The 21,672-nt window shown below is 39.7% G+C and overlaps 4 protein-coding genes across 5 annotated transcripts; 3 read left to right on the top strand and 1 right to left on the bottom strand.

Annotated features, from left to right (window-relative positions):
- Nucleotides 1-1,752: 1,752 nt before the first annotated feature.
- LOC104424330 (protein YLS7) lies at nt 1,753-4,974 on the top strand. Its single transcript, XM_010036705.3, has 3 exons — nt 1,753-2,865; nt 3,294-3,568; nt 3,907-4,974. The coding sequence occupies exons 1-3, from the start codon at nt 2,307-2,309 to the stop codon at nt 4,699-4,701; spliced, it is 1,629 nt and encodes a 542-aa protein (XP_010035007.2). The 5' UTR covers nt 1,753-2,306; the 3' UTR covers nt 4,702-4,974.
- Nucleotides 4,975-6,402: 1,428 nt separating this feature from the next.
- Nucleotides 6,403-13,013, top strand: LOC104424331 (65-kDa microtubule-associated protein 3). Of its 2 annotated transcripts, none has more exons than XM_018865244.2 (13): nt 6,403-6,646; nt 8,117-8,206; nt 8,322-8,528; nt 9,447-9,698; nt 9,803-10,012; nt 10,106-10,261; nt 10,370-10,529; nt 10,609-10,760; nt 10,858-10,945; nt 11,083-11,156; nt 11,236-11,310; nt 11,479-11,755; nt 12,319-13,013. In XM_018865244.2, the coding sequence occupies exons 2-13, from the start codon at nt 8,135-8,137 to the stop codon at nt 12,780-12,782; spliced, it is 2,187 nt and encodes a 728-aa protein (XP_018720789.2). In that variant the 5' UTR covers nt 6,403-6,646; nt 8,117-8,134; the 3' UTR covers nt 12,783-13,013. The 2 variants fall into 2 exon arrangements, with proteins under 2 accessions (XP_018720789.2, XP_039160130.1); XM_039304196.1 differs by having other exon boundaries at nt 6,403-6,637; nt 8,115-8,206.
- Nucleotides 13,014-14,154: 1,141 nt separating this feature from the next.
- Nucleotides 14,155-17,805, top strand: LOC104424332 (AT-hook motif nuclear-localized protein 6). The gene is made up of 6 exons (XM_010036707.3): nt 14,155-14,390; nt 14,473-15,060; nt 15,384-15,451; nt 16,116-16,247; nt 17,035-17,196; nt 17,425-17,805. Exons 2-6 carry the CDS (start codon nt 14,709-14,711, stop codon nt 17,668-17,670), a joined length of 960 nt encoding a protein of 319 aa, XP_010035009.2. The 5' UTR covers nt 14,155-14,390; nt 14,473-14,708; the 3' UTR covers nt 17,671-17,805.
- Nucleotides 17,806-18,180: 375 nt separating this feature from the next.
- LOC104424333 (hypersensitive-induced response protein 4) lies at nt 18,181-21,350 on the bottom strand. Its single transcript, XM_010036709.3, has 5 exons — nt 21,011-21,350; nt 19,914-20,034; nt 19,722-19,813; nt 19,036-19,132; nt 18,181-18,854 (listed from the first exon to the last, which is right to left on the bottom strand). Exons 1-5 carry the CDS (start codon nt 21,203-21,205, stop codon nt 18,487-18,489), a joined length of 873 nt encoding a protein of 290 aa, XP_010035011.1. The 5' UTR covers nt 21,206-21,350; the 3' UTR covers nt 18,181-18,486.
- Between the last annotated feature and the right edge of the window lie 322 nt (nt 21,351-21,672).

Here is a 21,672-nt window from a genome sequence, read left to right on the forward strand (position 1 = left end):
TCGATCATATAAAAGTATACAACAGATGTTTGAGAAGGAATGTTTCACCCAATTTCAAGGAGTTTTCATCTAGATTTCTTCCATTTTCATTTCACTCAATGGAAGCACCTAAGAGAAAATTATCGAGAAAAGTCCTAAATTTATTACAAGTACATCAATTTACACTTGAGTATTTTTTTTTTTTAGCTAATTCAGTCATAAACATTTTATCTTTGTAAATTCAATCCATCTAACCAATTTTAGCCAATAAGCACTAATGTGGACGCAAGCCACGCTGATTGTCCTATTGACGCTAATATGACAATTTTTTAAATGATATTTTATTTTATTTATATTTATTTTGTTTATTTTTCTTCTTCTCTTCCCCACAATGGCCGACGAGGCTTAGGGGCTGCCGGTGAGGCTAGCCTCACCATGGCTGCCCTAGATCGAGGTCAAAGTGTAGTGGCAAGGCTCAATCGGGCTTGGCGACCATTGGTAGGGGGAGGTAGGACTATGATGTGCCTCACGAAGGCCTGGGGCTGCGGTGAAGGTGGCCATGGCCTCCCTAGCCGCAGGCGAGATTGTTTTCGCTTTTAGCCGGTGAGGCCATGGCAACATTGCCCTTGCCCATATCTAGGCTAGGTGAAAAAACAAAAATAAAAGTAGGAAGAAAAAAGGAAGAAAAGAAAAAAAGAAAAAAATAAATATAAAATATTATTTAAAAAATTACCACATTAACGTCGGTGATCAAAATTAGTTAAATAGATTGAATTAATACAATTGCAATAAATTTAGAATTTTTTTGATAATTTTTCCAATCATTTAACATGTTAACACTTTCCAATGTCTTTTTTTGACTCTCATGTTGGTCCACAATTGTATGGTAGTCTCTAATGAACATAAGGAACGATCATGAAATTAGTTGACTTTATTGTTCGCATAGATCTCTTAATGGGTTTCATAGATTGTGTACTTTACTTTTATGATTTCAAAGAGTACTTTGTCTTGAAAGTGTCATCATAAAATCGCTGTGGATGTAATGTTGCGATAAGAAAGAGATCTCGCTTGGTGGGATTACTTAAATTAACCAAAGGATTATATATAGACCACAAAAATAACTAAGAATTATCTAATGTCGTTGAAATGACATGCTATTTCTTGTCCGAAATTCTTTATTTATTTAAGAACCGTATAAGGTGTGATTTCTAATCCTGATTTTTCAACTTAAATTTTTTCAGAAGTCATACCGTGACTCTTATTTAACTTGAATACATAAAACTTTGCGATTCACTCAAATTTTGATGTGTACAATTGCATATAAAATTTAGGAAAAATGATACAAACAATCCTGAACTTTGCTTAATGTGCAATTTGATTCCTTAACTTTTAATTTGTTTAATATAGTTCTTGAATTTTAAATCAATGTGCAATATGATATCTAAAATTTTAATTTGTTCAATGTAGTCCCTGAATTTTAAACTAAAGTACAATGTAATTCTTAAATTTTTAATTTGTTTAATATAATTCTTAAACTTCATATGAATATGCAACGTGGTTCCTAAATTATATGAAAATGATAGTCTAGAACTAAGGTTCGAGACCTAAAACACCACATTGCACACAGAATGAAATAAAAGTTTCAGGATCATGTTGACTAAATTAAAATTCTAGGATTTAAAAATTCCAAAATAGGCGCTGCCTTTTCAATTCTACCGAACGCCGGCCTGGGCAGCCTTTCGAGAATTTTATTTCTATCGTTCGCCGTTCAGACAGATCTTGCTGTATTTCTGCTGTCGTGGTTTCGCCTCCGAATTTGCTAATTCTTTTTGCCCAGCGCTTCGCTTATAATAATGGAAGTGCCATTCGCTTCCCCCGGAATCTTCGCTCGCTTCGTTGGGCGATCCCCATTCTAGCCCGTCCCCATCTCGCTCTCCTCGTCACCGTGCGCTCTCGCTTTCTCGCAATCTCCCCACTCGCCGACCCATCACCTTTCCTCGTGATCTCTGCCCCGCACCCCATACCTCATCGATTGCCCCGTCGCGATCGTCAGGCGCTCGGCTTCTAAACCCGATCCCGCGCTCTGAATTTCACGTTCTATGATTCCGAGGATCACCCCTTGGCCTGATTCGTTCCCTTGTTAACTGAATCGGATACCGCCGGAGGGGTCGGCTTGAATCCAAAGATGCCGCGTGGCGATTCGGCTCGGTGGTAAATGCAGCTTATGGAGGAGGAGTTCGGGTTTAGTTTGCGGATCGACTTGCCAAAGGAAGACGCGTTTCCTCTTTTGCGGTCGAGTTAGGAATCGGGTTCGGTTTCGGAAAGCCATGACGATGTCGTCGCCCAAGGGTTCGTCCGCGATCAGCTCGTTCCCGAGGTCGCTCTCGGTAATCACGGTCGCCATCGGAGGGCTCGCCGTGTTCTTGATGGTCGCCTCTTTGCTTCTCGTGTCTCATCCCGTCGGCTCCAAGGTTCGCGGCTACTTTTACGGCGTCGATAGCTTGAGCAAAATAGAATTTGCGGTTTCTCCTTATAACGACAGTAGGGCCGCCCCCTCCGTTGATAACGGCGTAGATGTAGTTAGCGAGGTTCCGTCGTCGAAGCCTTTTTCGGAAGTACACACGAGTTCGAATGATTCTTTAACCTCAGTGGAGAATAAGGTATTGGAACATCAGGTGAACCCAGTTCCAGCCGTCTCGTCCGGATTGCCTTCGGGAGAGGAGGACAATTCCAGTTCTAAGAATGATAAGCTCGTAGAGAACGTCGAAACTGCTAACCCGGTCTCGTCAGATGCGCCTGATGGTTCTGCCTATTCAGCTTCAGGAATTACACCGGCACAGACCATTTCGAGTGAAGGAGCATCTGCAAACACTTCAGTTGAGATTGGTAATCTTTGCATTTATCTTATGTGTAGTCTCGTGAGAAATTGCCTTGTTTATCTGACTGGTGCTCAGAATTAGATCTCGGGAATCTTAATTTCGCTGCATTTTAGGTTGTGAGATCTCCAGCAATCTCAGAGTTCTGGTTTCCTTATACTGGAATTTATGTTTGCATATGCACTCAAGTCAATAGAAAAACATACTGTTTTAGATGGCAGTTTGTCACTCCTAATGGGAGGCTCCGCCCACCCTTTTTCTGGTCCTGGCCTCTTGTCCATTTCTCTTAACTAGCTGCTTGAAGTCGATTAAGCTGTAATCTTTTGTTTTCTTCTTGTTGTGGGTTCTTCCATTTGCATATGTTTGGCATGGTTGTGGTCCTTCAGTTCCTGCTGTAATTCAATTAGAATCTGATTATTGGTTTTATGCTATATTTAGGCTGTGATCTGTACCATGGAAGTTGGTTTTATGATTCCCTGGGACCATTGTACACAAACAACACCTGCCCAGTTTTGACACAGATGCAGAACTGCCAGGGGAATGGAAGGCCTGATAAGGAGTATGAGAATTGGCGGTGGAAACCATCTCAGTGTGACCTCCCACGATTTGATGGCAAGAAGTTTTTGGAGTTGATGAGAGGAAAGACACTAGCTTTCATTGGCGATTCTGTTGCACGTAATCAGATGGAATCGATGTTATGCATCCTCTGGCAGGTATGTTTCTACCACATATCTGATCTTCCTGTTTTGTATCCTTATGGCTTAGGCTAATAATTAATTAAGGATTTGTTTGAATTGGAAATGTTTGCTTCAATTGATCAATAGCTTTTAATGTGACAAGTTGCTATTGCAAAATGAACTTTCTTTATACCAATCTTATAATTTTTTGACTGCTAAAAAGTTGTTAAGTACAAATAGATGCTATTCAGGGGGCAAAGAAACAAAATGCAGCATGGCTTAATGGATAATATGACATGGGAGAACCGCAACTCTTAATGCTGTTCCCTGCTTAGGGGAATGCTTCCTTATTGAAAATTTGGGTTGTCTTCCAGGTTGAAGTCCCCAAAAACCGGGGAAACCGAAAAATGCAACGATGGTTTTTCAGGTCAACGTCTGTCATGATTGTTCGCATGTGGTCCTCATGGCTTGTGCATCAAAGCTCGGAAGCAATTGATTTTGCTCCACAGGGCGTGGTGAAGCTTCACCTTGATGTCCCTGACCAAGATATAATGGAATTTCTTCCCAAATTTGATGTGGTCGTTCTTTCCTCTGGCCACTGGTTTGCCAAGCAATCAGTCTATGTCTTGGACCATAAAATTGTCGGTGGACAATTGTGGTGGCCCAACAAATCTCGACATATGAAGGTCAATAATATTGAAGCATTTGGAATATCTGTCGAAACAATCCTCTCTGCTATTGTCACGCATCCTAATTACACTGGGGTAGCCATTGTCCGTTCCTATTCACCTGATCATTATGAGGGTGGAGCTTGGAATACAGGGGGGTCTTGCACTGGGAAGGTGCGGCCCTTAGCGGCCGGGGAGTTGGTGGAAAATGGTTTTACGAATATAATGCATGAGAAACAAGTGATGGGCTTTTATCGTGCAATTAAGAAGGGGAGCAACAAGTCAAAGTTGAGGTTGATGGACATCACCGAGGCTTTTGGATACCGTCACGACGGGCATCCTGGCCCGTACAGAAGCCCTGACCCAAATAAGATCACAAAACGGGGTCCAGATGGAAAGCCTCCACCACAGGATTGCTTACACTGGTGCATGCCTGGTCCAGTTGATACATGGAATGAACTTGTGCTTGAAGTTATTAGGAGAGAGCTTGATGGCAACTGAAGCTTCTACCACTGAAGTGTGGCATTTTTTTTGTCTTTGTAGTTTGAAGGGTGACTATGCCACGAGAATTTAATTTATATTAGGGCCAGAGTTAACTTGGTTCTTCTTCTTCTTCTCCTCCTTTTCAAAAACATACACAAGGGTAGAACATGTACTCCCCAAAGCATTTTTTGTCAGAGTGAATACTGTAATTTATATGTTAGTCTCTGTTCTCAGTTTAGACAGATATAAGTTAGTAATGAAAATTATCTGGAAAGTATTCTTTCACGATTATGTAGCTTTCCCCTGTAGTTGGTTAGTATGACGGGTTGATCATTTGTACTTAGTGGTTGATGATCTGGAGAAGTCAGTGGCAAGCATCTGAGGATATTCTAGTCAAGGTATCAACTTTTTCTCGTGAATTTTTTTTGTCACTTGGGTGGCTTTCAGAATTCCCTCACGAAGGTAAATTTTGACTTGGGAGGAAATGAAATTGAAAACAAAACATTCCTGATCCTCAAATCGGTGTGACTTCATGGTGGATTTTATTATCCATTGATTTTGTAGTATGCTATTGAGTTTTAGTTGTTCAACATCATATGGAATCTGTACGATCATCTTCTGAACCGCTTTGATTTGCTTTGCTATCCCACTTCTGTTCCTGTAATTGTGTTGGCTCGTTTACTATCTCGACATGAACTGCAATCTGATGGTCCTTTTACATTAGTGAATTCATCAAGCAAAATCTTAATGTCATAACAGCACTCCGCATGGATATGGAGTTTTTGGAGTTTTTGATAGACATCAGGATCATTGCCTAAATTGTTGGTGCCTCCCCTCATGAGTTATATCCTTTTTCTCTCAATGTCTTCTGGAAATCCCCGCTGTCTTTTGATGATGGCATCTTTATGGATGGTTTTTCCTTTGTATTAGCTGTAGGATTGTTTCCTCTCAAATCTTTATTTGTGAGTATTTGATATAATTCTCCACAAAAAAGGGGGGTGGTGGTTAGGTCTAATCGGCAATTACGTGAAAGCGTTGTATGCCATTGTAGATATTAATATTATGATGGACCAGAAGCCAACAGAATGATTATCTTTAGGACATTTCATTATAAGGTGAATGGGTAATATTTTTTTGATTGATTATTCAACAAGAGCTCCTAACCCGTTAGTTAACTTTTTTTTCTCTCCGACTTCTCCTCACAAAGTACTATGATAGACGTAAAAAATTATAAAATCATCTTCAAATGTATCGACCAATTCATGTTAGGAAATGCTCGACGTTGGTAATTTATTCGACATAGTAAATTCAACTAGTAATTTATAACATGATTTGGAGTTTTTCTATACAAAATGGTAGCAAATTTTACACTTACAAATTCATTGATCGGTAATGTTCACAAATTCTAAACTGAATGATCACAATTTATCCATATGTCGGATGAAATGATGAAGTAAGTACAGATCGTCGGCAAACTGAGCCACACAGATCCCAATCCAATTCATGTACTTTGAAAACGTATGCTTTGGATCGCGTCCCGTCTGCGCGCGACAGAAAGGAGAGAGAAACATTCGAAGTCCCAGCCTCCTAGGTGAAGGTGGGTGGGCCCACTCTCCGACGATTACGTCACTATTGCCCGATTTAAAATTCAAACGCCGTTGAGATTTCATTGACCTTTGCGATTCTCATTTACGCCCTTCGTCGTCATTAAAGATGACGCTTCCGTCGCGTCCGCTCTTTAACGGTCGTCCTCCCTCCTCCCTCCTCCTCCAAGTTCAAATAGCAGAAGGTAAAAAGGGGAAAAACCGCATCTCTCTCAGAAACTTTCCCGGAATTCAGTGGATTTTCCCGGAAAGGAACTTCGAAGTTTCTCAGGAAAATTCCACTCCAGAGGGTGCGGCTGCTGCAATTTTAAATCTGGAGACGGAGGAAGTCGGTCGAGCATCGATCATCGATCATCGAGGTTCGTCTCCTCTTCCCCGCATGCCCTCTCCGATTTCCTCGTTTCTTTTCGAAAGCTTTCGAAGAGGCACGAGTTCGGTCTGGAGCACCAAGCGAATTCTCCAACTTGGAGATCGCAGTACGTTAACCTCCAGTTCCAGTTGAGCTGAAATGTATACTGTAGTCTCCGTAATTTGATCTCTGGTTTTTGTCCTCCGTGCTTTGGCTGTTGAGGAGCTGACCTTGCTCTGCTCGCGCTTTTCATTTCCGAAATTCCGGCCGGGACAGAAGTCTGTGTCGAACTGATGGTGATGATGAGCGTTTCGGGGTTCGGCGGTTTTCATGGAATTTCGTCTCCAGTTTATGATGAAGCAAAGTCCTTTTGCTGTCTTATTGCGATCTCTTTACCGTGGAGATCCGAATTTGTTAACGTCCCCTAACAAATGAAGCTTGGTGTTGCTCAGAGTAGTCCAGTTTGTGCTTCCCTGACTTCTGTCTTCAGGCAAACTCCTCTTTTATTTTTAGGAGATGATTTGGCTGTCAGACACCTTTCACTTTTAAGCTTTCAAAGCATCTAGAGATTGCACCAAACTAGGCTTTATGTGTCATATATCGAATTGGTTCCATCAAACTTGCTTATTGAATAATGTTCCAAGTAGTCAAGGCTTTTCTTCGCCATTTTTCTCCAGCTCCTGTCAAAGTTGAACTGAGACGAATAATGTGGAACTTGTCCTTCTTTGCACCAATCATGTCTACTGGTCTTTATATAAGCATGACCTATAAGAAGAGAACATCCAACACAGAGTTGACTGTTTATTTCATCCATTGTGATTGGACATGTCTAAAACCTGATTACTTTAAGTGAGGTAATTGTAATTGTTGAACTGAAGCTATATCCAAGAGGGGGAATATAAAGGGATGGCTGTTGATCATGCCGTTCTTGTAGCTGTTTGAAAGTTTTACCAACAACTAGTGTCTGAGCTTGTAAGGTGGAGGCTATTTCAAGGAGTTAGAGCTTACAGCTTTGGCACTTAGTAAATCATTTTCGCAATGGAAACTTTATCAGTCTATCAGGATTTATTAAGCCGGTAGTTGTAATTACTTAAGGATTGGTCTTTCTGGCTTACGCACTTTGAGCTTTCCCCCTTGTGCTATTCTAGAATGTTGTTCAGCATTTTTATTTTGTGGTTAATCAATAATTTCCATTTACTACCAAGTGTAGGGAAGGCCAGATTCCTCACAGGCCCAAAACCACCTTTAGTTTACAACCGAATATCATCCCAATACAACCTTAGACTGTTGATTGCATTTTTTAAAGCTTTAAAGAGCTACTCTTTTCAGAGAAATGCTTTTATTGCTCTCTCATTCTTTGGAGGTCTGGATGTCATTTATCTTTTCTTGTTTTGACTGTCCATTGCAATATCAGCTCTCTGACGATCATAGGCATAAGATTTATGTTTCTGTAACTTGTCAACATGATCATCGCCAACAGGTATAGCAGCTGTCAAACATGTCTCGCCTTCAAAGCGATCCACTTCTGGAAGTGGAAACAACATGTGGAACACTTCTTTGTGAACTCCAGGTTTATTCATATATATTTTTTCTGTTATAGTTGGAAAAGTTTCGTTTTGCTTTCTGATAGTATATTTGTCAGCATAGATACTTACAGACCATCTTTCCCGATTTGGATTCTCTAGATAATTTGGGATGAAGTTGGGGAGTCAGATGTAGACAGGGACCAAATGCTTCTTGAACTTGAAAAGGAATGTCTACAAGTATATATGAGAAAGGTAGATCAAGCAAACCGCTATAGAGCTCAGTTAAGACAGAAGATAGCTGATTCCGAAGCAGAACTTGCAGCAATCTGCTCTGCCATGGGGGAGCGGCCAGTACACATAAGGCAGGTTAGGACCATCCTGACAAAGCTCTTTTAGGAGTTGCTTATTTTGAAATAATGTTCTTTCCTCCATCCTTCTATAGAACCCAAGAACTAGTGAAGATTGCAAAACATGAAGACACCCTGAAATCCATCTCAGTTCTATAATTTGTCAAATCTCACTTGAAAGTGGCATGTAATCTTAGGGATTTTGCCCTCTTTTAAAAAAGAAAAAAGAAAAAAGTGTGGCACCGATGTGTTGAAGTGATGTCTAATAAAAGCATTGAGAACTAGTTTGCCCGGGCAAGTTCATAATTGAATTGAACGTAAAGCTTTTAGAGCACTAATGAGTTATTATGTACATATTGTCTAGTAGTAATTTGGGAGTAGGTTAGGAACAATTGTCCAACATAAAAATGGCTTCCAAAAGTATAATCAAGTCGAAAATGTTATGGGTTCTTGAGTTGTTGAGTCTTTAAGCATCATTTTTCTGCATGATTGCGTTAGCTTCGATTTCAGTAACCGTGACATGGAGATATCATCTTGCAATGAGACAATCAAGAGCCTATGAGATGAATGATGGGATTTGAAAACAAGTCTTAAGTAGCCCCTCCAAACCAAAAAGAGAAAATAAAATCCTTAGATTTCAATTCTAAAATCAAAATGCTACATAATATTTGAAAGAAATATTTTATGGTTCAGAAGTTACTGTCAGCCAACTGAGAGTTATACAGCATTTTGGGTAAAAGATTATGAAGTTGACAACTAACATATTGCTATTGAAGGCTCCACGCAAGCTCTTTGAAAATGTCGTGGTAAATCATGATAACAAACTCTCTGGGTTGGTAGGATGTCACTACTATTATGTTTTATAAATCTTTCCAGGACTTTCGTCTTGATTTTCAGAATGGGCCAGAAACAGTTACGGTTTGGAATTCTATTGCAGTCTGATCAAAATGCAGGAAGCTTGAAAGAAGAGCTCAAGATAATTCTTCCTCAGTTGGAGGAGATGCGGAAGAGAAAATGTGAGAGAAGGCAACAGTTTCTTGAAGTTCTAGAGCAAATACAGAGTATTATAAATGAATTACATAGGTCGAAAGAACATACTTCTTCTAAAGTAGTTGTGGATGAAAGTGATTTATCTTTGCGGAAGCTTGAAGAACTCCACAGACAGTTGCATGCACTTCAACAAGAGAAGGTCAAATTAGTTTGTTTTATTTACTTTGCTACTTTCATCATCTTGTGTAGGCTGCTATTTTTTCATGAGTTCACATATATTTCTTGCTCCAACTTTTTGTCCAGAGCAATCGCTTGAAGCAGATTCAGGATCTCATGTGTACACTGAACTCACTCTGCATCGTACTTGGACTTGACTTCAAGCACACAGTTTCTGAGGTTCATTTCAGTTTAGGTAATGCTGAAGGATCCAAAGATATAAGCAACAGGACGATTGAGCAGTTGGCTTCTATGATTCAAAATCTGCGAGAGGTTAAACTGCAGAGAATGCAGAGGGTAAGATTTATACCTTTCACCTGTCAAGATTTACTTCAGAAAGTAATAATCTTTGTGGGGACCGGGGTGTTGTAATTGTTTGGTTGTCCACAGCTTCAAGACCTTGCAACTAACTTGCTGGAACTATGGAATTTGATGGACACACCTCTTGAGGAGCAACAAATGTTTCAAAATGTTACTTGCAATGTAGCTGCTTCTGAACATGAAATAAGCGAGCCTGATGCCCTTTCAGTGGCTTCTATAAATCATGTGAGATATACGTAACATTTACATTTATCACAAGCATCATGTCCAGTTTCTTACACTACAGAGGTAGATGAAATTGTTAATGGATTTATGTATGAGCATTTTACATAGGTTGAGGCAGAAGTAGCTCGGTTGGAAGAATTGAAGTTGAGCAAAATGAAAGAGCTTGTTTTAAAGAAGAGGTCAGAGCTTGAGGAGATTTGTAGGAAGACACATCTGATCCCTGAAGAAGACAGTACTATGAAATATATCACTGAAGCTATGGAGTCTGGTAGTTCCAATACCCTTGAGCACATTGGCAAGACCAACTCAGCAATTGCTTGAAGTCTCTTTGTTCACTCTTCTTGCAGGAGCTGCGGACGCTGCTTGTGTACTTGAACAAATTGAAGTTCATATTGCGAAAGTCAAAGAGGAAGCTTTTAGCCGGAAAGAATTGCTTGAAAAGGTTGAGAAATGGTTAGCTGCATGTGATGAGGAGTGCTGGCTTGAAGAGTACAACAGGGTTGAGTGTTCTTAATCATCCCTTGAGTTACAGATGGACGTTTGTCCACACGTTTATCCACTTTATATTGCTTAATTACTATGTTCTCTGTTTTCAGGATGAAAATAGATATAATGCTGGAAGAGGGGCCCATCTTATTCTTAAACGTGCGGAGAAAGCTCGATCACTGGTTAATAAATTACCAGGTACTTACAAGAAATGTCGCTCTTGTTATATATGTAAATCTCAGACCATGAGCTCCTGTCTTAAATTCCTTCCTCATCTCTATCATAATGACCTAATGAATTTTATTTAATGCACTGCTGCTATCTCATTGCAATAGCAATGGTTGAGGCCTTATCTTCGAAAACTGTATCATGGGAGAAGGAAAGAGGGATTGAGTTCACCTATGATGGCGTAAGTATTTAGATAGTTCGCACAATAATTCTCATTGTTTCGATGCTGTATTTCTAAAACTGTTACTCATTCTATACAGATCCGACTACTCTCAATGCTTGATGAGTATACCCTTCTACGGCAAGAGAAAGAACAAGAACGTCGTAGGCTGCGGGTATGAAACTGTTGAAGGACATATTTATTGATCTCAGATATTCATATGAGAATTTTTTATGGGATATTTCATCAACACACCCACACAGACAGACGTGCACACAAAGTTTGAGACTGGAGATGTAGTTAAAGAATCCAAGTGCTCTCTGCTTAATTTTTCTTGTTCCAGGATCAAAAAAAGCTTCACGGACAGCTGGTAGCAGAACAAGAAGCATTATACGGGTCAAAACCTAGCCCCTCAAAAGTTCAAACTACGAAAAAAACTCCTAGAATATCAACTGGTGGGGCGAGTGGCAAAAGACTTTCTCTCGGAGGAGCAGCGCTTCAAACTCCTAAAGCTGATCCACTTCACTCTTTAAAAGCTACGCCTCATTCTCGTCCTATAAAGAAGAGTGAGAGGGTTCAGAAAAATGACAGATTTAATAATCAACCAGATGTTTCAGCTGGTAAGTTCCTTCCATCTGTAACTAGATTTATTTCTTGCCATGTGTTAGTGATTTTTCTTAGTGTCTGGGGACATTAATGCTGGATGCAATGCCTTTAGGTCGGTCACTTATAAATAAAGCCATCCACCTCTTTATATAAGTCTTGCTTTCAATATGACATTGACAATAATACCAATTTGTATGAATCAACTCTAAAATATATTAGTGTTGGAAAATTTCTTACAGACACCTCTCAACCTGCTTGAACTTCTCGTGCTGTTTACTAAGTGATTGATTCAAGGCCTTTTCCCACCTGATAAAATGTTGGAATAAATTGTATTCTTGCGTTTGTTGGATAGTTAATTGAGTTTGATTGGTTGACCAAAGGAAGAGAACGGAAGAGAACAAGCTTAACATTCTCTTAAAAAAATCTTCTCTTGGGCTGATGGTAATATCTCAACTTCTATATGGGGGAGAACAGGTTAATGACCGTTGCTCTTCCCAAATTCATCTACTGGGCCAATGGTCACATGCGTTCCTTATGCACACTGTGTAGCCCAATTTCATTATTTTATGTGATATAGGTAGGAGAGGCTTGGATGGGGCTGGCCCTGCTGCAAAACACTCATTTGGTGCAGCAACTGCTCATCAACCCGAGTCGCCCATGAGACGCAAACCCTTCTCACCCATCACCTTAAAGGCCCACAGGACAAACTCCTTGGACAATGCAAACGTAATACATGGAGAGGTGTTACAGAAAGCATTTCCAAGTAACAACACATTTTCAACTCCCTTGAAGAAGACTCTTCAGACAACTGATGACGAAAATATGACTCCCAGGACAATGCCAATTCATGTTCCGACCACACCCTCCACAGTGTCAGTTCCTATGCACACTGCTATGACCCCAGATCTTCTGAACTTGCCTTCTAGTGTGGGTACCATGACTCCGAAAGAAATTCCTGAGGTGATAGAATACTCTTTTGAAGAACGAAGAGCTGGATTCGTGCTTCCTAAAATGAATATCAAGTCAGTTAGTCATGTCTGACGGCACAAGGGATCATTATCTGAAGATATTTCTGGATACTTCTCCACATTCACTGTCTTTCGAAATCATGATAGAGTAGTCAATTATAATGGCTTATATGTACATAGTTTACGAGCAATTCACCTAGACATACATAGACATACATAGAGACGATCGAATTCCTACTTGATTTGTGTTGCTATTTGCTCTATCTGTTTTGCTCAAAAAAGACTTTTTGAGATCTCTGCAACATTCCTACTCCCTGGAACTCAAGAAAGAAAGGATGCATGAGAAAAATGTGGTAACTCCAGTCCGATGGGCGCAATGTTATACATAAACATGTAGGTAACATCAATTGCATGAGGCGACGGGTCTCCACGGTTTCTGGTATGACAAGAAATCGGTTTTTTTTTTTTGGCCTGAGTTGCATAGATTAACTATTTTAAAAATTGATGTTGAATGGCGATGGAGCCAGAGCACTTGTCACAAGTCAATGGATCTATTGCATTGGTTAACTATAACATTTATATGTGAATATCGACGTTGAACGGATATAAGATTTTCTTATGTAGGCTCTTATATATAATGAGGAAAATTCTAGAGAGATTATATTCACTTATGAAATTGATACAAACAAGGAAGGAAATCCTTATATATATAACAACGTACTCAACCATAATTATAGATTTTTCATGAATTCAACGGTAGAGATTATATTTTCCCATCTATTCAACTTTTCACATTTGTTATAAGAGTATATAGTTATAGTAATGTTCCCTCCAGAGTATTCGAGAATAATTTCGCAGTTACAAACTCAAAGTTCACTCAAGACATATTTTAATATTTCTAAAAACATACAAGAAATGTTTCAATTGGATTCTCGAATCTGCACGGAAGGTAAATTTTTTCTTTTTTTTTTTTTTGGAAGGTAACCTAAGCAGTAGCTAAACATCGTTTTCTCTCGGTCCTCGTCTTCTATTTTTGGTGTCGAAGAGGTCTAACTTTCAGTTCGAACCAACCAAAAGGCAAAACAAAACAAAATAAAAATAATGTTAGTAACGGGAAATTGGCCATGCTCTTGCTCGACCATTACCTTTTATTGTTTTATATGAATAATTATCAGAAAAATATAACAAAATAGCTTCACAGAGCGTCAACTTTCGCAATGCTCCTTTTTACTTTTCTTTTTCCCGTAAATTTAAATTAGAAATCAATGAGCTTTTAGCAAATGGCAATTTTAAATTAATTAATTTCCCCAATTTCAGCAGCCTTTTACTGCTATTAATTAATTTCAATATCTTGATTATTTAATTTCCGTTAGTAGATATCGAAGACGGACGCCAAGCCTTTTCTTAATCAGACTTTATACTTTGAATTACGCAGTTAAATATTCATCAAAAATTATAATCCCTAATATTTTATTATATGACTTTGGGAATTTTGTAGCATTTTCATACTTTATTTATTTCTTCTCAAATTCATGCCGCAAACCCTAATTTCGACAAGATTGCATTTTCCTGCAGCAGGGCTGATTTTAGCTGCTGATTAGTTTCTCTTCTTTTTTCTTTTTTTCTTTTTTGAATTTTCAGTAACGAGTCGTGATCGCTCCGGAGGTCCGAATCTTCAAAGGTAGGATCTGCTTTTTTCAACATTTGGGATGATGTTTCCTTGTTAAGTGATTATGTCAACTAATTTTCTAGTTCTTGGCCAGGAAATCGAATGTTCTAACTCCATCATTTCGTCTTCCATGAATCATGACTGAAGCCGATATATAGCGGGTTTTCTCTTAACAGATCTCAATTTTCTCGAACACTGAACCCTTTTCTTTTGATCACTCAGCACAGCAGTTGATTCAAGAACTTGATTTCATTCTAGCTGAAGCTCATTATCCAGATTATAAGCTCATTCAGGGTTTTGGGGGTTTTTCTTTCTGGGTTTGGGTTTTTTATGTTAATGGAGGAGAGAGAGGAAACAAGTTCTGAATTTGAGGGAGAGGAAGGCGCAGAGTGCTTCAGAATTGAACCGAGAACTGAAAATGCTAACCAAATTGATGGGCCGGCAATGGTGGTTGATTTACCGGCTGTGACTGTGCCGCCAACGAGTGTGGCAGTGCCTGTCATGAAAGTCCTGAAAAAGAGAGGGAGGCCACGGAAGTCTGGTCATGATGGAGTGGCATTGTCGCCAATGCCGATTTCAGCTTCGATTCCCTTGAATGGTGAATTTTCAGCATGGGAAAAAGGCAAAGGGACATCAGTGGACATGATGATGAAGAAGCATAAGGTCAAGTATGAAAGTCCAGGTACAAATTTTGAGCTTCAGTTTACATGTCAACTTTTCAATTTGCAAAGTTAGTTAATCCTGTTATCGAGAAATAAACATTAGAACCTGTAAGCTGTTATTGTAGCCTGGTTTAACAAGAGAAAAGTCTCCCAAATTTGCAAAGCTCATATCTGAAACTTTTGGTTAGTTCTATATAGTTGAAGTTAATTTTCTCTGAGGTACAGTATAAATTAGATCTAATTGAACTAATTGGGGCTGCTTACCCTTGTGTCTCATGTCTGATGATTGGTTGCTGTTTTGTCTGTCTATTTGTAATTCCCAATATATATTCCTATTTTGCAGGAAAGGGGGTTGCATACTTTGTTGATGCCAATTTCACGCCTCATGTGCTTGATGTCAACCCCGGTGAGGTATGTAGCATAATGTAAAGATGAAAGCTAATTCTTATCACATATATGGGCCTGCAGTACATGTATCCAACAATGATTCATGTACTAATGTGTTTATTGACACATAGTGCGGTTGAACTGAGGTTCTGTATTCATTGACATTAACTCAGGCTTATGTGTCAAAGGAAAGGTTTCTGGTAGATTCTCTAGGTCTAATTATTACATGAAGTTAATTCAATGGTGCAGAAGCTGTCATACATTGGATTTTACATGATTGGACAATTGCTAGACTTTCCAGTGTTGTCATAATTTATTTTAAGTGTGCTTTCATATAAAAGTTCATACAAGCTGCTTGGTCTGTAGTCTTTGCTTGCCTAGTTAGGATAATTATTCTGATTGAACGGTTCCCAGGACATATTAACTTGAATAGACCTTGCGATTGGCAATTTCTGTCAGTAACAGATTCCTTTTGTTGAAACATATCATGAGATTCATACACCTAGGAGATTTTTTTTTTTTTTGCAATAATAATGACTTGTATGATTTCCCGTGCTGAATTAACTGACTGGAAAAATGGTGATGTGCAATTGCAGTATATTATGCATGTGTTCCTGATTTGAAAATTGTGGCACAAAATTAATTAATGTGGGTGTTCTGTGTTGCTATCGTTCACCTGAATTTACAGGATGTCATGATGAAGGTTATGTCATTCTCTCGACAAGGATCTCGAGCTATTTGTATTCTCTCTGCAAACGGTACAATTTCAAATGTATCACTTTGTCAGCCTACTTCTTGTGGGGGTACTTCAACATATGAGGTATTGTCACATATTTGTTCTCTAGAACTAGCATGATTAGTTAGAGTGAATTTTTAGTATAGTAATCAGATGCCACTCTATACAGCTCAAGTCTGCCAGGTTTATTCACTTGGTATTAGATGTTGTATATGTCAAGATCAATTAAAACACAAGAAAATTGAGAGAAATAGATGGAAAAAAAGAAAAAAAAAAAGATCAGTGACCTTACCAGAGAAAGACTGATGATGTTGTTGTACTAGAAGAGAGAAGTGGAAGGAGGTACTTATTTTACGTCAGCCTTTGCTCCTGAAACACAATTGAATGGTAGCCATTGAGAATAGTAACCATCCATCTATGCTTTTCAGTTATGTAGATAGTCAATCGACTCTTATACTTTGACCAGGTACCAATTGTTGGCAGTTTTTGAATAGCTTCTCTTGAGATGGTATCACTCTCGACCTTGAAAAAGTTTGTTACTGGATGTGACATTGCTGTAGATGATTGTATTACTGGCATGAGTTGCTGGTTGTAAAATTGGAGGTCGCTGTCATGGACGTATGGTCTACTTTTCATTCTGTCTTTGGAGTAACAAATTCAGCATATACAAGTTTCTTAGTCAAGAGATGATTATTTTCATGAAAAACTAAATGGAGAGATGTGGAAATTGATTTGCCCGAGGAGCTTGTTCTCAGTTAAGAGGCTGAAAGCTGATATATATGATTTCTTCTTGTTTGCCCTTCCTCTTGGATCTCCAGCATGTGCATTTTGACTCTTCCCATTGTTCATCTCTCTCTCTCTCTCTCTCTAGGGTTGCTTCGAAATTCTTTCCCTGTCTGGATCATTTGCGCCTATCATCAATGGGGGAACGATAAGCAAGTCTGGTGGGATGAGTGTCTCTTTGTCAGGCCCAGACGGTCATGTTATTGGGGGAGGGCTAGCTGGTCTATTGGTAGCTGCTGGCCCTGTGCAGGTAAGATCCCGGTTTTTCAGAGTTGAAGCCTTCTTTCCATCTCTGCAATGCACTTTAGGCATTCAGATTGATGCCACCTTCGCTATTCTTTGCTCATTATGCCAAAGACAACAAAGCACAAGCTGACAACAAAGGGAAATGAACTTGAAGTTATTTACTTGAACACCTTCTGGCGTGCACCATGTTCAATCCTTATGCTTCACCTTAACATTCTATTCTGCATTTCAGGTGATAGTCGGAAGTTTCTTATCAGGTCAACAGATGGAAGAGAAGCCAAAGAGGCAAAAACTTGAGCCCGTGTCAAATGGAGTTGTTACTGTTTCCCGCGCCACCTGTGATGAAGAGCCATTGGGTGCATATGGTGGAGTTAAGACAATTGTTACATCGTGGTCCTCCTTCAATGAAGAGAATATTAATCCTATCAATAACTTGATGAGTTTCGCTGTTGACAATAAATTGTCTTTCTCTCAATAAAATGTTTTTCTCTACTGGAGAACCTACTGGCATTAGTTAACCGGATTTGAGAGGCTTCTAATTAATCGCAGTGATGTGTTGTATCTGATTCCTTTCATCCCTATGATAAAACTGCTTAGGATTTTTCTTTTTTGATCAGAAAACCGCTCCAGGTTTGCCAAACCTTAATTTATGCTGACTCTGGTAGGGTGCACCGCCCATCCCTAATTGTGGATTTTTTTTGTTTGGTCGAATCCCTAATTGTGGTTCACGGTGTTAGAAAGTAGTAGGTTTCCTTTCCCCCAAAAATTTGCAGAAGCTTTATTGCTAATTTCACACCGGACATATCAGTCTTTACTGGGAAAATGGATAGAAATATCGGACTCCACCTTTGGCGACGTCACCATGTATTCTCTGGTTCCCAATTCTCCCGTTGTGTTTGGGTTTATGGATCTTCTGGTACATGTAATGCAGCCGATTGTTTACATCACACGTACCTCAATTTATTGGAATATCTCACAAACACTTGAGTTTTTTTTGAAAAGATCAGATGGCCTGCTGATAAATTCTCCGACAAACTATGTATGATCAGTTTAACGTTGTTGGGATGGGCAAAAAGAAGACAATTCATTTACATCCACGCAGTCTTAAAAAAACCGAAACACCAAAGCAACTATTAATGGATAAAATGGCCTCTATACTATTACCATATGACAAACCGTCCTTCCTAAAAAAAGAAAAAAAAAAGAAACGAGCAATTCAATCCTGTGACCTTCAAAGGCAGTACCAACGAGTTTGCTGATTAACGCGTCTCAACCCCGAAGGACAGTGATTCAACTAAGTCTCTATATTGGCACTAGCTGCTTCCATCAGGCCATTGCGTATCTGGTCACCAATGTCCCTAACGTGACCGGGGCCATGGGGGATAAAAACTGTGGTGTTTTTGGAAGAGTTGCCGAGATCTTTAATAGTGTCAAAGTATTGAGTGATCATGATAAGATCCATCACCTCTTTGGCGGAGGCACCTTCCACTTTGTGAGAGAAATTTAAGATGTTTTCTCTCAAGCCATCAGTAATGGCCTGCCTCTGCTTGGCTACACCAACTCCTCCCAGATACTTGGCTTCAGCCTCAGCTTCTGCTTTCTTCACCATTAGCACCTTTTCAGCTTCACCCTTGTATACACTAGCAAGCTGAAGCCTCTGAGCTGCAAAGCCAAGCTTTCTCTTACAAAACAGTATTTTGGCACGTACTAGAATTTCGAGCCAGTAAAAAGAGTAAAGAGGAGTAACAATTTGATGTATTGCTCGCCTAAAGGTACATTTCTACACTAATCATGGTAAGTGTGAAAAATGGTAAAATAGACAAACAGAATAAAAGGTAAATACCTGCATTTATCTCATTCATTGCTCTGCGCACAGAGGCATCGGGTATGATATCAACCATGAGTATGTGCTCTATACTGTAACCATATGCTCCCATCACCTGAAACAAAGCTCGCCCAAAGTTATATATAGAATAATGGTGGTGATGCAGTTTCTATTTTTCGATATCTCAGTGCAGTATATGGCAAATGAGGCAGAGTAGTGTAAAAAGAGATTTCTTGAGAACACAAACATGATCAGTATTGAAGTGCCATACGATGAAGCACGCATAAAATGCCAGAGATTCCTTTGATTAAGACAACCTAACTGGACCAGCAAACCTGGACAAATCCAAACAAGAATAACTGCTTTTTAAGTACATTCCTTATCCATCATCTCAGAAACAAAACATCTAACGCACCTTTACCTTCCACTGCAGGACAAGTAACATAAACTAATTAGACAGCAATCCCAAGACCAGTTGCAGAAAGATCACAAAGCTCACCACTCTTGGGTATTTGCAATATGCAGAGTGTCTCATTTGAAAAGAAACCGAGCTATCCCAAGCATCCCCTAAGGTATTCTTATGAGTGTTTCTCAAACTAATTGCATACTGGGAAGCATATAATGGCAAGACTCCACAAAAAACCTCACGCAATCATTGAGAACCGTCATACATGATTAGTCTGGTATGAAAATCAGCGTACTACCTTCTCGAGTTCCTCCAAGACAGCTTTTGCAACCTCACCCTTTTGTTCAAATAGCTCATCTAAGGTCATCCTTGGAACAATAGCTCGAACCACTGTACGAAATAGCAGGTGCATCAAAGGGAGAATAATAGTCATAACAAAAATTTTGTTGCATCATAAAATTGGGTTAATCCCCTAGTCCATGAATATTACCATCAAAGACATAAGCCTGAATTTGCTCCTGAGGATTTTGCAGTTCATAAAATGCATCATCGGCGTTCATTTTGACCACTCGATATTGGATTGAGCATATGAGTTGCACGAAGACATTATCCTGCAAACTCGCCATCAGCAATGTTCCAAATAAAGCCAAAGAAAATTTTCCAGCATTCTACTAAGTATCTATACATGCATGGTCCTGCAAATGACTAAATTAGCAGAAATTCATCGACCAAGGTTAAGCTAAAAGCCTCAATCCCTACTCTGAATTCAATTGTCAAAGCAAGTGTAATAAGCCAAAGTTCAATACCTATTTCGTTTACCTGTACAGATATAAAATTGTCTATTTTGTGCGTATAGCTACACCACAAGAACCTGGCACAATTAAAATGGGCTGTCGGTGAGCACACGACAATATCTGCAACATAAGCAATCTCTTCTCCACCGAAAGTAAACTAAGGGATGTGAAATGAATATTCATTCCTCCAAGAGTGTCACCATTTCCGAAATCATCAACATATAGCTAACCTACGGCATTCTGCATTTTATATAGCAATGCAACGAATTATAAAGAAAAGATTGTCACTGATGACAACATTCCACAACAAAAGGTATCTCTCTGTTAAAGGACATGCCTTATACACGATGTGGAATCTAAAACACCACCAAATCAGTTTTGCTCACGCAGAATGCAATGGTATTGATCAGCCCTTCGCCTAAAGCTCAGAAATTTACAGCCTCATCACCTATTCAAGAACCCTCTCCGCCTTATTCACCACATTGTACGGATTTAACCATCCGATTATCATTTCCCCTGCCCTAGTCCTAAATCAAATTACTTTAAACGCAACAAAAAGTCAAAAGACGATCAAATCCTCCTCCGCCCATCATGTCCAATCAAAATCACGAGGAAACGCGATTAACCGAGACATATTACACCGGGGGAGAAGAAGGCACGAGCAAACGCGAATGTCATCCAGAGATGCGCGATCGAACGAGAATTATACAATTCATATATATATATATATATATATATATATATATATATATAGCTGTGGATTGAGGATGGGGCGGGGGCGGGGGCGGGTTACCTTAGTTTTGGTCTCGATACGGACTTCGAGGGATTGGATCCGGGTGGAGAGGATGCCGGCGAGGAGCTCGCCGGCGAAGGGGTTGAAGAAGTGGAGGCCGGGCTGCGCCAGCCTCTCGTAGCGGCCCCATCTCTCCACCACGCCGATGCCCGCCTGGTCCACGCAGGCGCACGCTCCGCACCATGTGTTCCCCATCTCTCTCTCTCTCTCTCTCTCTCTCTATATCTGCGTATCTTCTGCGTATGTGAGATTTTCTCCTCTAATTGTTCTCTGTTTTTAAAGGCGCGCGACTGGTGAAGTTGGGAACTTGCGAAACGAGAGAGAGAGAGAGAGAGAGAGAGACTGCGGATGATGACCGCTTAAACCATCGAATTTTCCGTACGTGTCGCTTTATTGTTCGTTTATTCGTTTACCCAGACCGACGCTGGTTTTCCTTTTATATGTCTACGAAGTGTCTTTTTTTTTTTTTTTCTAATCCGGTTTCCTATTATTTATATCTAGAGGACCAAAAAAGAAAATTAGAAGAGAGAGAGAGAGAGGGGGGTTAGGAGATTTTGGCTCCCGGGATATTTCGTTGTATCTTGCCAAATGCCAAATCTCCAGTGATTTATATTAGAAGATGGGGAGAGATTTTGGCTTCCAAGAGATTTTGTTGTATCTCG

The sequence above is a fragment of the Eucalyptus grandis genome, chromosome 11 (genome assembly GCF_016545825.1).
Source record: "Eucalyptus grandis isolate ANBG69807.140 chromosome 11, ASM1654582v1, whole genome shotgun sequence".
Classification (NCBI taxonomy): domain Eukaryota; kingdom Viridiplantae; phylum Streptophyta; class Magnoliopsida; order Myrtales; family Myrtaceae; genus Eucalyptus; species Eucalyptus grandis.

Coding starts and splice junctions, on each gene's coding strand:
- LOC104424330 (XM_010036705.3), top strand. CDS start 2,307: ATGACGATGTCGTCGCCCAAGGGTTCGTCCGCGATCAGCTCGTTCCCG. Junction 2,866..3,293: donor AAACACTTCAGTTGAGATTG/GTAATCTTTGCA, acceptor TGCTATATTTAG/GCTGTGATCTGTACCATGGA. Junction 3,569..3,906: donor TGTTATGCATCCTCTGGCAG/GTATGTTTCTAC, acceptor GTTGTCTTCCAG/GTTGAAGTCCCCAAAAACCG.
- LOC104424331 (XM_018865244.2), top strand. CDS start 8,135: ATGTCTCGCCTTCAAAGCGATCCACTTCTGGAAGTGGAAACAACATGT. Junction 10,530..10,608: donor CACTGAAGCTATGGAGTCTG/GTAGTTCCAATA, acceptor CTCTTCTTGCAG/GAGCTGCGGACGCTGCTTGT. Junction 11,157..11,235: donor TTGAGTTCACCTATGATGGC/GTAAGTATTTAG, acceptor CATTCTATACAG/ATCCGACTACTCTCAATGCT.
- LOC104424332 (XM_010036707.3), top strand. CDS start 14,709: ATGTTAATGGAGGAGAGAGAGGAAACAAGTTCTGAATTTGAGGGAGAG. Junction 15,452..16,115: donor TTGATGTCAACCCCGGTGAG/GTATGTAGCATA, acceptor CTGAATTTACAG/GATGTCATGATGAAGGTTAT. Junction 16,248..17,034: donor GGGGTACTTCAACATATGAG/GTATTGTCACAT, acceptor CTCTCTCTCTAG/GGTTGCTTCGAAATTCTTTC.
- LOC104424333 (XM_010036709.3), bottom strand. CDS start 21,205: ATGGGGAACACATGGTGCGGAGCGTGCGCCTGCGTGGACCAGGCGGGC. Junction 19,133..19,721: donor TCTTGGAGGAACTCGAGAAG/GTAGTACGCTGA, acceptor GCTTTGTTTCAG/GTGATGGGAGCATATGGTTA. Junction 18,855..19,035: donor AATGAATGAGATAAATGCAG/GTATTTACCTTT, acceptor TTGGCTTTGCAG/CTCAGAGGCTTCAGCTTGCT.